Genomic DNA, 12717 nt, shown 5'->3' on the forward strand with positions numbered 1-12717 from the left:
GGCAGCCCAGCCCTCCACAGAACCCTGAATGGAAAGGAGTCTGGTCTGAGTTGTCCAGGGCAGGGCAGGAGTCCAGAACATGCAGGCTCTCAGTGTCTTCTCGTGTATTCCAGTTGCAATCCCCTCTCCAAGTTCCCAATAATGACCACACAGATATGCTCTGAACAGCCTCAGAGACTCACTAGATGTCAGAGCTGAAGGTGACTTGGACATCCAGATCTCATGAGAGCATCTCTATTCTCTGAAGCTCACTACCAAAGGATGCTCCCAGATGCCCAGAGACAGGAGTCTCCTTTCTCGAAGTAGCTTAGGTGACTATAATTGTCCCTCATAAAACTGCTCATACTGAGCTGAGAGCAAGCACTGGCTCCTTCTGACATTAGTAACGAGTTCTCTTTACTCCCACTTCCCTATATTCTTCCTTTCCACCCTTCAACCCCATCTTTCTCTCTCCTCCAGGATCCCCCATCTGCAGTGTGCTAACTCTTACCTTTCTTCGGGATGCTGTATGGTACCATCTGAATCTCCTCCTCTTGAGAAGCTCTTCTTGGCTTCCTCCTGCCCAGAATTCCCAAGCTGGATCTTGGCCTCCGCCCAACAGTTCTAATGCCAGACAGAAACCCCAACAGACGCTCCTGGCAGCCACAGGGATCGCTCCTCCCTTCCGCATGACTAAAGGCTCCCAGGAGAGTCTCTGAGGAAAGGACTGCTGTAAAGATGAGCCCAGGGTTGGTAGTCACACTTACTTGGCCGCTGTGACCTGAGTAATCATATAACTTCCTAGAGCTCCAGTCTCCTCCGCAAGTTAGAGTCATGTTTCCCAGTCCATGGTCACACTTGTGATTCTGGATGGTCACTGTGGTCCAATATATGACATATCCTGAATCTCTGTAGTATCATCACCACCACCACCCCTTTTACAGGCATGGAAACTGAATCATGGAGCCTAAGGTGGCCCGTGGAGAGCCAGTAATTTGGTCAGCAGTTTTGTATGACCAAACCCATGGTCATGATCCAGCACAAGGCAAATCGGGGCAGGAAGCCACAGGGACTCTTAATTCACACAGGACAGATCACAGGTGGAAGTATGTAGGACTGGAGGCAGCTGACTAGAGGACTCCAGAGTTAAAAGTAGAAGTTGGTGGGGGGGGGGGGATACTTCTGTTAAATATATACTTTCCTAAGAATCAAAGGAAAAGAGAAATATAGCCAGTGTTCTATGGGGGTGGTACAACGATGATCAGAGAGCTAAGAATATTTACCCAAGGTCAAGTGTCTGAGGTCACTGACCTGCCATCCAGACCTGAGTGTCAGGTGCCTCCCAGGTGCTCTGTGGAATGAAAGATAAGGCAAGACCACTAGAGTCTCCAGCCTGGTTAGGTGCCTCCCAGGTGCTCTGTGGGATGGAAGATGAGCCAACATGACTAGAGTCTCCAGCCTGGTCAGGCGGCCGCTCTCAGCCTTCCTGATATCTAGCTCACCTGCAGAATGGCTTCCCCGAGCTGGACTCCAGCCTTCTGAGGAATCTTGAGGTATTTTCAAGGTCTCAACCCTAGTCACCAGTGTTAAAGACCAAATAGGAAGCAGAGATCCTCAGTCCTGGGGACATTCCACTATGATTCCTTCATGCCCAGGCCAATGCATGTTATGGAATCTGAGTTGAAGATGTGTTAACATTTGTTTATGCTGTGGAATATCTGTTTAATGAGGCAACGATGTGTTACATTCTTTTATGATGCATTTGTTGAACTCTGTGAAGCTGTGTTACCTTGCCTATCTAAAACACCTGATTGGTCTAATAAAGAGCTGTCAATAAGTAGGCAGGAGAGAGAAATAGGTGGGACTGGAAGGCAGAGAGAATAAATAGGAGGAATTTTGCATGCGAATGGATGGAATTAGAAAACCCTATCCTGAGTGACGTAACACAGACCCAAAAAAGATGAATATGGTATAGATTCACTCATAAGTGGATACTAGCTGTAAACAAAAGATATTGAGCCTATAGTTCATAATCCTAGAGAAGCGAAGTAATAAGGTGAACCCTAAGAAAAATGTATATAGATCAATGTGGAAAGTCAAAACAGACAAGATCACCTGACAAAATTGGGAGCATGAGGGTCAGGGGAGAAGGGAGGGTGGATGGGAAAAAGGAGGGGAGAAGAAGGGGGATGCGGAGAACTTGAGGGAATGGGATAGTCAAGAAGGAGGAAGGACGAAGTTGAGAGCAAGGAAAGAGTTATCTTGATTGAGGGAGCCATTATAGAATTAACAAGAAAGCTGGCTCTAGAGAAATTCCCAGGAATCCACAAGGATGACCCCAGCTAAGACCCTAAGCAATAGAGGAGCGGGGGACCCGATCTTGACTTCCCCTGTAGTCAGACTGATGAATATCTTAAATATCACCATAGAACCTTCACCCAGCAGCTGATAGAAACAGAGGCAGAGACCCGCATCAGAGCCCCAGTTGAAGAGTAGGAGGAATGAGAATATGAGCAAAGAGGTCAAGAGCATTATGGGTTGTTCACCCACTGAAACAATCTATCTGAGCTAATGGGAGCTCACCAACTTCAGCTGGATTGGGAAGAAACAAGCATAGCACCAAACTCATCCCTCTGATTGTGGTTTACAGTTGCATGGCTGGGGCAGACTGAGGGGCCACTGGCAGTAGCACCAGGATTTATCCTTACTGCATGTACTGTCTTTTTTGGGAACCTATTCTCTTTGAATGGATACATTGCTCAGCCTAGATATAGTAGGGAGGGCCTTGGATCTTCCACAGAACAATGTGCCTTACCCTCTCTGAGGATTGGATGGGGTCGGGGTGGGAGGGTATGTGGAGGGAATGGAAGGAGGGGAAGGAGTGGAAACTGGGATTAGTATGTATAATGAAAAAAAGATAGTTTGTTGGTGTGGGAGGTCCTTCTGTCTATGTGTTGCTTTTATTGGTTAATGAATAAAGAAACTGCCTTGGCCTGTTGATAGGGCAGAACTTAGGTAGGCAGGAAAAACTGGACTGAATGCTGGGAGGAAGAAGGCAGAGTCAGAGGAACGCCATGGAGCCGCCCCCGGAGTCAGACATGCTGAAACTTTGCCAGTAAGCCACTGTCACATGGTGATACACAGATTAATGGAGATGGGTTAAATTAAGGTATAAGAGTTAGCCAATAAGAGCTAATGGACCAAGCAGTGTTTTAATGACTATAGTTTCTGCGTGGTTATTGCGGGGCTGAGCAGCCAGGAACCAACATACGGCTTCCTCCGACAGTTTGTTTCCTTTATAAATAAATGAATAAATAAATAAATAAATAAGAAAAATTAGAAAGCCCTGTGAATCAGAGAAAAATGCACTTGTAACAAGTGAAAATGAAAATATATTTTAAAGTGAGTACTATGGCAAAAAGAGTCTTTAGTAAAGGATCCATAGCACAAAAATGCTTACATCAGAAAAGAAGAAAGGTTTCCTATTAATGACCCCTATTCTTGCCTGAAGGATTAGATAAAGATGAACAAGTTAAATTTGAAAAAAAAGGAAAGAATATTAAAAATGAGAAAATCACTGAGATGGAGCAGAAACAAACAATGATATTGAAAGTGGATGCTATTTTTATTGCTTTTCATTTTTATTTTGTGTCTCTGTGTGTTTTGCCTGCACATATGTATGTCTGTATACCATTTCATTACTAGTGCCCATAGAAGCCAGAAGAGGGTATCAGATCTCCTGGAACTGGAGTTATAAACGGTTGTGAGCTGCTATATGAGTTCTGGGAATCTAACCCGGTTCCTTTGGAAGAGCAACCAGGGATCTGAGCCACTGAGTCATCTCTCCAGCACCTGGTGTTTTGTTTTGAGGAGACAAATAATATTGACAATACCATAGCCAGACAGAAAGGAATAAAGGTAGAAGACACTAATTTCCAATCTCAGGAATATGAAGGAAAGCATCACTATAGATTCCACAAATATAAAAAGAGAATGTTATGAGCAACCTTAATCTAATAAACTAAGGTTTAGGTAAAGTGAACAGACTCACTGAAAGACATTAAGTACCGAAGTTCATTTGCAAACATTAAATCACCTGAATGATCACAAATGTTTTTTGTCTCAGTCTTTATTTTGAGACAGTCTCTCTATGCAGCCCTAACTGGCCTGGAACTTACTGTGTAGACACTGCGGGCCTCCACCTCACAGAGATGCACCTGCCTCCACCTCTTGAGTCATAGGACTAATGACCTGTGTCATCACACCCAGCATAAACTTTTAAAATCTGAATGCGTAGTTAAAACCCTTCCACAATATGAAGTCTAGACCTGTATGGGTTAGCTCATGAACTCTACAAATCAAATAAGGAAGAAATTAAAAAAAAAAAAACACTGCCAAGTATGTACAAGCACTCCTAGCAAATTTAAGAACACACCATTCTCAGTTCAATCTGTCAGCCTAGCACTGGTCTAATACAAACCCAAGAAACTACAGTATAAAGAGAGTTATAGGTGTTTATCATAATGCATAAGAAGAAGTTAACCCAACATAACTAAGTGTTAGATGGACAAAAACTATGCTGAGGAACAAACAAGTGTGCCAAAATAGATGGAATTGGACTTCAGAGAGAAGCAATTCGAGGATCCAGCCTCAAATTTGCTAGCCGGGTGACCTCAGAGGGATGGGAAGCAGGAGAAGGAAGGAGGAAGAACAAGAGGAGAAGAGAGAAGAGGAAAAGGAAAAAGGATGAAAAGGAGGGGAAAGGAGGGGGAGAGGAGGGAATGAGAACGAGGAGGGAAAATAAGAGAGAAGGGAGGAAGAGGCAGAAGGGGAGGAGAGGAGAGTTTCCTTCAATTCTTAAACACAGTGTTCACGGTGTTAATACCTCAGTTCTCAGGTGGTGTGAAGTTCACTGCTCATGGTTCTCACTGAGCCTTAGGCGGTACCAGATAATTGGCTGAGACCAGCCTGCTGGATGGTATTGTAGCTCACAGTTGGCCAAGCCTCTCATCCTCAAGGCAGGCTCCTTTGTGGTAATCATTATTCTGCAACAGTTAATGAGGCCAGACAACCACTATTCTCTCTTGGAATTCCAGTAGGACCCAAGGGAGCATTTGGGAGTCCTCAAACTGGGTCAGAGGAGGGATATCTATCTGCCCAGCCTTTTGACCACCTGGCTGCCATGGCCATCCTTACAGACATTATGATGTCTCAGAGGGAAGAAATTTCAATTCCTAATGGAAATTTCCAAAGGATGCCCAGCTCCCCAGTTCTAGGAGCCACGCCTGAAACATCTTAGGGGCATTAGACTTCTGACTGCCTCTTTCATCCAGCCCAGAGGCCCTGTGCTGTGTTCACTAGTGTAGGCAAAAATCCCCAGGGCTTCTCGGAGGCTGGAACTCCACTCTCCAACTTCATCTGACAAAAGAGCACCCCTGAGTCTGCCCACCGGAGCTCTGCCCTGCACACTTAAGAGAACGGTGAACCCCTCCTGAAGGGCCACAGTGTAAGCAGAAGAGGATGGACAGCTTCGTCTAGTGACGCACAGAACCCAGAGGAAACAGGCTGCTGCGGTGAAGAAAGCCGCTCAGACAGAACCAGGCTGGTCATTTGGGGGCGACTGAAGGCAAGGGGCGAGGTTGGGAGAGAGTGCTGTATGAAGTATATTCTTTCCTCCCTACCAGAATCTGAGAGCCTGGGAAGGAGCGGGGGACACCTGCAGGTGGCGGATGGAGAGAGAATGTGAGCAGGGTTCTTTCCTGGAGAGAGGGCTTGAGGTAATTGCTCCCTCATCACCTTTGCAAGAGGCAGGAAAGCACAGTGGTTAAGCCACCTATGCTGTTTAAGACCCAGGGGTTAGTCCCAGCCCCTGCGCTTACTGCTTTGGTAGAAGGCAAAGCAGAACTGTTTACAAAGAGAAACCTAATGCTGAGGTAGAGCTGTCTGACTGCCACTGCCCGGCAGGTGACTAACTGCTACGTGACTTTCCCTAAGTGAGCACAGTCTTGAACCCACGGTTTCCCCAAGCCCTTAACAGGGGCCTCATTTTTGCTAGATGCTGTGAAACAACCTAAAAGAGACATAGTGTCAACCCAGAGCCTGGTTGTTAAAAACAATACACACATGAAATGAACAAGGCTGGGCCGGTCAGGTAAGGTTTAAGAGATCCCAGGAAGTCTGTGATGGGCGCAGGGCCTGGGAAAACACAACGGAGCAGGGGAGGTGCCAGCAGGGCCACAGTGGGGAAAGGATGACAAGGGAAAGAACTAAGAAATCCAGCTGTTAGGGTCCCAAATCCAGCTGTTAGAGTCCCAAGTCTCCAAGAGGAGTGGCCTCTAGCTGTCCAGACAGGACCACAGAGCTGGTCATCTTGCTAACTCAGGTATTGCCTTCGGCTGCTGGAGAATCATACCAAGTTGAACAGTCAGAGCCTCTGAGCACGGTCTTGAGTTCCATCGGGGAGTCACAAGAAGGGGCATGCTAGGTGAGAGTGCAGCTGCTGGGGTGTAGGCGAGGAGGCCCGGGGGAGGCCTCTAAGAGGGTTTGGGTCTGGAGTACCATCAGCTGGAAGAGGACACAGGCATCTCATTCCCTTCCCTCCTCTGGGAGATCATTTGCCCTGATGACCCATTCTCGTTTCCTAACCCAAGGCTCTGAGCTGGGCTAGGCCACCTCTTACCTTCAGACACTTTCCTTACCTGGTGCACACTAGGTCCCCACCAGCTCTCTGGTCTTATTTTCCAAACTCCTGGAACAAACTCCTGCCCACATAGCCCTGTCCATCTCAGCCCTTCCCTGGTGCTCTGGGCCCTGGTATGTTTGTGGGTCTCTAGCTTGATATCAAAGACAATCGAACTGAAAGGGCGTCATATTGAATACCTTCAGTTCAAATAATAGTTCTGTGAAGCTCAGAGAGGGGTGTGAAGTTACCCAAGATCACACAGCACATGGGGGCAAAGCCAGGAGCAGCCACAGCACTCCTGATTTCTGAGCGTGTTTATCCTACACTAACTCCTTTTATTTGCCTCATTTTATATTCTACAAAATGTCTCGCCACTGTATTTCACATGCGCCTTGCTATAAATCTGTGCCACAAGCTCTTCATCTCTGTTTACCGGTTGTGGAGACTGAGACCAGCGGCAAATTTGCCCAAGGTCACACTGCTAGGTAAGGGACTACCACTGGGCCACTCAGGGGAATCTGATTAAATACCTGGTCAAGGCAAGGCAACAGAAACAGAAGGGAACATGTCTAAGTTCAGGAGACAGAGCCCGGATAGGCCTTGGGGAAGCTGGAAGCAGCAAGCCAGGGTCGCCTCTTCAGAAGCACAGGCTGTGAGGTCCCTGCTCTGTGCTACTAAATATGTCCTTCCTTTTCCATTTTAACCATAATATTTATTAGGCAAATACAGTGCTGCCATACCAAGATCATAACATAATGGCTTCAGTTCAATGCATTTGTTAAGTCTTTTATTTTATTTTATTCTTTGGGACAGGCTTCCATGTAGACTAGGCTAGCCTCACTATGTAGCTGAGGATGACCTTGAGGTTCTAGTCCTTCCGTCTCCACCTCCTGACTCTGGGATTACAGGTAGGTGAACCATGCCAGGTTTATGGATGCTACTGAGCCTAGTGTATGTTAGAGAAACACTCTCCCAACTGAACTACACACTCAACCTCTAATTATATTTCTAATATGCTATAAAATACTTTCATCATCAAACATAACTGTAGTAATTTTATCTTGAGTTAATTTGCTTAATATTTTTTAATCTATTAATAAGATCGCTTATAACTTAGTCAATAAATATGAGTTTCTAAATTAATATATTTTACCTAGATTTGCCTATAACCTGAAACCAGTCATAAACTTCTGTTTGTTCTCCTGCCTATTTTTATCAGCTTTGTAAGTTCTCCACTTGCCTCCTCCACAGCTTCAGCCCTCTGCACAGCTCTGGCTTGGTGGTACCCAATCACCCACAGCCGCTAACCCAGACTTTCAGACATCATTTTAACCTTCTGCTAGCAGAAGGATCTGCCTACCTACTGGGACAAGTGCACATCCTTGGCAGAATGAACTGGCAATGGTCATGAATTGGCTGAGCTCCCTGCTGCAAAAATCGTCACTTAAGTTCTTGTCCTTGGTTGATGAAGATGGCTTCCACGGTGATCCTGTGAGCAGTCAGATTTCTCAACTCCTTGCCCAGTGTCCCAGCAGCCCTAGCTTTGACACTGTTTCCATCCAGCTCAGCACAGGTTTGACTGCGTCACTGGAAGCAATTGTGTATGCTGTTGTGTGTGAGGCTCTGGCTTCGGTCTTCCTGCCCTAAGGCCACAGACAGAAGAGCAGAGTGTTCGCCTCTCTGTAATAGTCAGATCGCCATGCAGATCCTCAGAAAGGAAAACCACAGCTCGGTGTCGGAGTTTATCCTCCTTGGCTTCTCCAGTGAGTCACAGGTCAGAGTGGCCCTGTTTGTCTTTTTTCTTCTGCTCTATCTGGTCACCCTCCTGGGCAATGGCCTCATTGTCAGTCTGATCTACCTAGACTCTCACCTTCACACACCTATGTACTTCTTCCTCAGTATCCTTTCTTTGGTAGACATGAGTTACGTCACTACCACTGTACCCCAGATGCTGGTTAATATGATATGTCCAAGGAGGACCATCTCTTGGGGTGCTTGTGTAGCCCAGATGTTCATCTTCCTGGTCCTGGGAATTGCCGAGTGTGTTCTCTATGCCATTATGGCCTACGACAGGTATGTCGCCATCTGCTTCCCCCTTCACTACTCTCTACTCATGAGCCGTCTGGTTTGTATCAAGATGGTCACAATCTGTTGGTCCATCAGCATCACTGGTGCTCTGATCTACACGGTCTTCACCATGCGTCTGCCCTACTGTGGCCCCTACAAGATCAATCACTTCTTCTGTGAAGTCCCTGCTGTCCTGAAGTTGGCCTGTGCAGACACATCCTTCAATGACCAGTTGGACTTCATCTTGGGCTTCATCTTACTCCTGGTCCCTCTCTCCCTCATCTTGGCTTCCTATGGCTGCATTTTTGCCTCCATCTTAAGAAGCCGCTCCTCCCGGGGAAGGCTCAAGTCCTTCTCTACATGTGCATCCCACATCACTGTGGTCACCATGTTCTATGGGCCAGCCATGATCATGTATATGAGGCCCGGCTCTTGGTATGACCCAGAGCGGGACAAGAAACTGGCTCTGTTCTACAATGTTGTCTCCGCCTTCCTCAACCCCATCATCTACAGCCTCAGGAACAAGGATGTAAAGGGGGCTTTTCTGAAAGTGTTAGGAGACAAAGGGACAGCCCAGTGACCCAGGACTGGAAGACTGGATGGAGCTCATTTGGCACATTAAAGAAATAGGTTCTGAACCACACGAGTTTCCAAATAGCCAGGAGAGATTGTGGCTACTCCCAAACAGAAAGTCTCACTGTAACTTGTTAAGTTTTCAGCTTCCTCCAAAGACTCAGTTAAGGACGAGAGGCGAAGGGTTTGTTTTTAAAAGGCTGTCCTTGAGTTCATGGACATTGTTTCCTTGCTCTTCCTTGGCTCTCGCTTTACTTCTAGAAGTCCATGTCAGTTCAGCACGAGGACAGCCCAGTGTTTAACATGAAAACAGGCTTTTTGGCAATCTGAAGGAATTTGGATTTGAAAATGACACGAGGAAGACTATACACAAGGCACACAACCTTGTCTTGCTGCTGTTTGATGGACTCTTTACAGCTAATACTTAGGACTGCTTTTGTACTAGAAGCCGTAAAGTCTAAGCTAGGGCGGTTTTAGATCCATATGTAAAACTGTGGCTACTAATTGATCTAATCTGAGCTTAGTTCATAAAAATTACTTTTACTTGGGTTGGGTTAGTTTTAAGATTTATTTTTATTGCTTTGCTTTTGTGTGTAGGGATGGGTGCATATGTTATGTAAGTGCAGGGGTCTGTGGAAGCCAGATTCCTTAAGAATCTGACAGCTGGTATGGGTGTAGTTGTGAGCCACCTGATAGGGATGCTAGGGAACCAAAATCGGGTCCTTACAAGAGCAATATGTGCTCTTAGCCCTTGAAACATCTCTCTAGCTCCTTGGTCTATTTAGAATTTATGTTTTAAATCTCACTTTTGGGAAAATAAATATATATTTTATAAAATAAAATATGTATGTATTTCTGTATCTAGCTATCTATGTCTCTATCTGTAGACATGCACCTGAGAGAAACAGAGGTAGATACATTAATCTTTTGTCATGCTTTGTCCAATACACTTTTTCTTTCTTTCAAAAAAAATCAGATATGGCTAGAGAGGTGACTTGGTGGTTAAGAACACGGGTTGCTCTTACAGAAGGCTTGAGTCCAGTTCGGAACACTCACGTGGCAGTTCACAACTGTCTGTAACTCCAGTTCTAGAGGATCTGAAGCCCTCTTCTGGCCTCTGCAGGCCCTGTGTGCATGCAGTACACAGACATACATGCAGGCAAAACACCCATTCGTGTGAAATTAAAATAAATCATTTTAAAGAAAATTAGACAATAGCAGAGTTTAACTGACTTCGAACAGTTTTTCTTTAATCTTTAAACTGGTCTATTCAACCTTCTGTTAATTTTGATGGAATACTATTGGATCCAATAGCAATACCAAGAATTATTTTTATATGTGTCAAAAATGTAAATGGTAGCAGTTATCAGTATGACTGAAAAGCGCTTAACTCAATGCCATGTTTCTCTTACCTACTCATCTGATGATGAGATCCAGCTCAACTAATCAACAAACATCCGAATAGACCACGGCTTGTTTCCCCAGTTCCCTCTTAATTTAAACAAGTCTGCACTTATCCATCCAAGATACCCGCATATCTTTCTAAATTTATAGACAGAAGTAAACTCTGCAGATCTCAGAGTCAAGGAGGTTTACTAGATATTCCCACATTACTCTTCTAGGTGGTTACAGCCAGTCACGTCTAAAATCACCAGTACTCGGTGTCCTTCAGTGTAATGTTTCTGTCTTGTGTGACAGGTGGCAGTGTTGCTTCCTGTTTAATCTGCATTTCCCTGGCTGTCTTCCCATGAATCACAGGTAGAACTGTGTAGGGTACCAGGCTCTAGCGTCAGACGTCTGGATTTAATTCCAGCTGTATCCTCAGTAACTCAGGAATGATAGGCAAGTCACCTAACTTCTCCAGGTCTCGGTTTCCTCATCCGTAACCAGGAAGAAAATAGTACATGCCTCAGAAGGCTCAGAAGGATTAGGTGAGAGGGGCGTGCAGAGCACCTACAGTGATTGGCAGGTGCTAAGGGCTACTTGCCTCTTTTGATTTGCAGTTTTTTGCACATTTTGAGTGTAGGTTTTGTTTGTTTGCCTGTTTTTGCCTGTTCCATGCATTGAGAATACCTTTTTGAGTCTGCTGCTTGTGTTTGTTTTTTTTTTTACAAAAGTAATAAATTTTTATTTTCTTCAGACTTTTGTGAAACAAAAGAAACAAAAAGAAGGAAGCCATCCATTACTACAGACTGGAAATAATCACGTAATATTTTTTGAGAAACATGCATAAAATTATTAAACAAGTTTTTCATAGATTTTGAGGTGAAGCAGTCACTATGCGTGCTTCTATAACTTATAACAGCCACTCAATCAGTTTGGGGGCATTTACACATGCTGATTTATTTTACTGCTGAAGAGTGTTCTTTTGTAACTTATATGTTATTTATTTCATGAGAGGCAGAGAGAGAGAGAGAGAGAGAGAGAGAGAGAGAGAGAGAGAGAGAGAGACACTGCTCTTTTCTCACGTATTTTATCTTATTTTTCTTTTGCAGTTCCTATTTGGGGAAAATACTTTCAAGCTCCCATTCTATTTCTTGAAATATGCAGCATTCACAAATTATGTTTGCTAGTTCATTTTTATTTGTGTGTATATGTGTGTGTATGTGTGTGTGTGTGTGTTAGGCATGTTCGTGTGTCTGCAGGCCCAGGTGTGTCTTCGGGTGCACATTGTGCTTGCGCAGGTGGAGACTGGCTTTGTGTGCTATCCCCTGTATCCCATGAGGACACAAAAGTGATCCTCAAGGAGCTGGGGTGACAGCTCAGCAGCTGAGAGCACAGATTCCAGAGGACCTGAGTTCGGTTCCTAGCGCCCATGCCAGGAGCTCACAAAGGCCTGGGACTCCAGCTCCAGGCCATCAGACACCCTCTTCTGACCTCTGTAGGGACTGCGCTCACATGTGCCACACACTCACACATACACATGTACATACACACACGTACACATGCACATAAATATGTTTTTAGAGAATACTCAAGTTCTGCAGAATCGGTATATATTTCCAAGGCAAGCTCCCTATTTATCTCAGCTGGCCTCTCTCATATCACTTTTACGTTAGAGTTTAAACTCGAGACACTTAGTCTTTTTTTTTTAAGCTCTTTTAAGTGTATTCAAGGTTAAAATAGCTTATCTAGGATCAATAAGATTGTTCAACAAGTAAAAGCACTTAACACATAAGCCTGATAGCTGGGGTTCTAACCCCACAACCTATGCATAAAGCAGAAAGAGAGAACCAACTCCATAAATATTGTTCTCTGATCTCTACACAATTGCTATGACACACACATCTACACACACGAATAAATAAATAAAGAAATAAACATTTAGCTTTAAAATTTTCTATTATTGGAGAGGATGGAGGGGAGAATACTGAAAGAGACTACTGGAAAGTGGGAGCACATATTTGGGGGTCAGA

General features: G+C 44.9%; 1 protein-coding gene across 1 annotated transcript; it reads left to right on the forward strand.

The window, feature by feature from the left end:
• The first annotated feature begins 8360 nt into the window (after window positions 1-8360).
• Window positions 8361-9308, forward strand: LOC126513101 (olfactory receptor 2A12-like). Its single transcript, XM_050161253.1, has one exon. The coding sequence runs from the start codon at window positions 8361-8363 to the stop codon at window positions 9306-9308; it is 948 nt and encodes a 315-aa protein (XP_050017210.1).
• Window positions 9309-12717: the final 3409 nt, after the last annotated feature.

Source organism: Alexandromys fortis, unplaced genomic scaffold (assembly GCF_014885135.2).
Source record: "Alexandromys fortis isolate MF-2015 unplaced genomic scaffold, M_Fortis_MF-2015_v1.1 scaffold_122, whole genome shotgun sequence".
Classification (NCBI taxonomy): Eukaryota; Metazoa; Chordata; class Mammalia; order Rodentia; family Cricetidae; genus Alexandromys; species Alexandromys fortis.